The 2,956-nt window shown below is 54.7% G+C and overlaps 1 protein-coding gene across 1 annotated transcript in view; it reads right to left on the bottom strand.

The window, feature by feature from the left end:
* Positions 1-2,470, bottom strand: part of LOC119310269 — a 6,347-nt gene extending 3,877 nt beyond the window's left edge. The window contains exons 1-2 of the mRNA XM_037586073.1: positions 2,255-2,470; positions 1,955-2,175 (exon numbers count right to left, since the gene is read on the bottom strand). Of these exons, the coding sequence (XP_037441970.1) occupies positions 1,955-2,175; positions 2,255-2,336 (303 nt within the window). The 5' untranslated portion in view covers positions 2,337-2,470. The remainder of the gene's footprint in view (positions 1-1,954; positions 2,176-2,254) is intronic.
* Between the last annotated feature and the right edge of the window lie 486 nt (positions 2,471-2,956).

Below are 2,956 nucleotides of genomic sequence, written 5' to 3'. Positions count from 1 at the left end.
CCTTCCCTCTCTCCTGCACCATGGGGGCGGTGCGGAGCCCCGCGGTGTTTGGAGGCACGGCCGATCTAGCCTTGGGGGCGTGGCGGGCCTGCCTACCGGCGGCGGCGCGGCGGCCGCCTCGGCCTAGGGCGGGTGGTGGCGGGTGCGGCGGCTGGCCCTGCTTCGGGCAGCGGCCTTGGCTGCGTTCGGCGGCGGCGGCCGGGTCGGCGGCGATGGACCATCTGACCTCGGTTCGGCGGTGGCGGCATGAAGGGCCTGGTGGTTGGGTCGGCGCCATGTGTGGTTTGCCCTCCGGACAGATCTGATCTGGCCGGTGCGACCTTCTCAATGTGCGGCGGCTCAGATCGGCGGCGACCCGTGCACATGATGCTTGATGGAGGTTCCTTCAGCGGATCTGGGTGAAAACCTAGTTCTCGGCTTGATGCCAAGACAGGCGTTGGTGGCACTCTTTTGTGTCATTGCCTTCTTGAAGGCATCGCCGTGGAGAAGCTCTAGACCTCCGCTACCTCCGGGGAAAACCCTAGATCAGTAGATCAGATGACGGCGGCGCGTTGGTGTCGTTTCCTCCTTGGGGGCGTCATTCTTGGAGGCGTACACGGGTTCGAGGGACCAGTGGGCGGCTTTTTTGGTGGAGCGGTGCTTCATCCTGCACATTGATGATGGCGGATCTCGGCGGCGTGGTGCAGTGGAGACTCGGCGCCCGATGCGAGGTGCTGGACTCGCGTAGGAGGGGGTTGTTGTCTGGCGTCATGGTGGCGTCGATGGTGGAGTGGCCTGACAAGGTAGAAACCTCAATATCTGCTCTGAAGACGGACCAGTGGAAGATGGCGGCGACGACACATGTGAGTGCGTCAGACCAGTTCATGCCCCAGACCCGGTATGTGGCTCGGCTGGGGCTTCTGGCTTTTGATGATAGGCTTAGGTAAGTGGATTGGGTATTTGGCCCAGCTAGCGCCCCTTCATCATATGGATAGGAGTAGTGGCATATGATGCCAAGATGGCGGATTCAGGCATATTGTTGTAATACTTTGTAAGGTCCTCGAGAATAATCAATAAAGTGGCCGCATGCATCTCCCAGATGCAGAGGCCGGGGGTCATCCTCCTTTTCTAAAAAAAACTTGGAGGAGGTGATGTAATTTTTTTTGCATCTACATCATCTGTTGGAGGTGGGTTTTTGGGCCTCGGAGATGTATAAGTTAGTTATTTTTGCATCTACATCATCTACTGGAGATGCTCTAAGGAACCTCCTAGTACACATGTGACTGAAATTTCGTTAACTGCTTTCTCTCCATTGACCCCAACTCTAAATGTCCGCCTCTCCCGTAGTCACCGCAGTCGCCGCCACTGTCCATCCCTTCTTGTCAACCCGCTCTCCGACACCAGCCCGTCACCCTAGGCCAGCGCGCGACCCCCACTGGCCTTCCCACTAAGCACAGAGAGCATGAGTGCATCTCGGGTTCCGGTGAACCCCAAACTCCACTCAAAAGACCTCTCCAGTAAGGCCACCAGAGTCAGCTCTGCCTCACAACTCTAACAACCTCTTCAGCAAGGTCACCCATTCTCTCCTCGGCCTCCATATCAGCTCCATCACGCAGCTCCGGCAAGTACTTGCCCCACCAGACTGGACGAAGAATCGCACAAATTGCTGTGCAAACCGAGGGCTGAAAATAACCTGAAATTCGGGTAATTTCAGGTAACTGTGCTCTACAAAATCTGTTTAAACTACCGTAACTCGATATCAAACTCCCAGCACATTCATCACCATAACCCAAAGATGGCAATGGCAACTTGTTTGTTTTCTGAATGTGGAACAAATCAGGTGCATCCTGGAGCTCATCTGAATACTGAAGCAATCTGCCCCAATCTATATGCTAAACAAACACACTGAAACCTTGAGCAAGACAGACTCCTTGCATACAAATCGGCAAATACCAAGGCGGGTGCACGCGCTCACCTCGACGCCGAGCTGGCTGAGAACGCTCCACGGAGCCAGCTCGCCCTGCACCAGCCCGTCTTCCTCCCCGTTGCTCGCCTCCCGGCCGAAACCATCCAGCCCCTCCCGCTTCGCCGGCGCCGGCGCCGGCCACTCGGGCTTCTCAGAGACCAGACGTCTGAACCCGTCCGAGTCCTTGGCCGCACGCACGACCAGCAGCGAGGCTCCGGCGCGGCCAAAACCTTGAGCAGGGCTAGGGTTTTAGCTCTCGTACTTGCATTTTCACTGGATCCGAAAGTGAGAGGCGGAAGCTAAGCGCACCTTGCTGTGGCAGGGAGCTCGTCGTGGGGCGGGGAGGGAGGCGCACGAGCGCGGCGGCGGCGTGTGAAGCGCGCGGAGCCATCGGAGATTTTTTCCCTTCTTCTTCCAAGCTTGTGTTTCTGCTCGAGTGAGACTGGGGGGTGGCGACTGGTTCCGGTTCCGGAGGAGCTCGCCGCCCCACTGCCTGTCTGGGTACTGCCTCTGCCTGTCGACTGTAGTGCCCACACGAGCAAAGTGCGGAGAAAAAAAGTGGGCTTTCTGCAGTTAATAGAAAGGCTTTCTCAGTCCAGCGGCTGCTTTCGTTCAAAAACAAAATTGTAGTGGGATTCAACCCTCAATTTTTTTGTAGGAACCCCTTTTTTCACTTTAAATTGGTCTAAATATGCAGAATTTCTGACTTTTGGCAGAGGACTAGATCCAGTAACCGATGGATTCTTATCCTTTTAGGATTCAAAGAAACGACCTATGTTCTTGCTTATTCCTTTTGATTCGAGTGACTAGCACTTTTAAATATGAGGAAGAGCTAGCTTTCGGTCACCTTTATAGACTCTTCATTTAGTACCTTGATATTCACAAGGTTCCAAGTGCCAACTTAGATGTCGAATTATGAATCGTGACCCTAAGGGTCTTTCAGTGTCCGATAATAAGTCTAGTAGCAGCAAAAGTCTCACCTCATCTTCAAATTGAATAAAGTTGATTTAT

The sequence above is a fragment of the Triticum dicoccoides genome, chromosome 5B, assembly GCF_002162155.2.
Source record: "Triticum dicoccoides isolate Atlit2015 ecotype Zavitan chromosome 5B, WEW_v2.0, whole genome shotgun sequence".
NCBI lineage: Eukaryota > Viridiplantae > Streptophyta > Magnoliopsida > Poales > Poaceae > Triticum > Triticum dicoccoides.
This window is presented reverse-complemented; position numbering and strand designations above follow the sequence as displayed.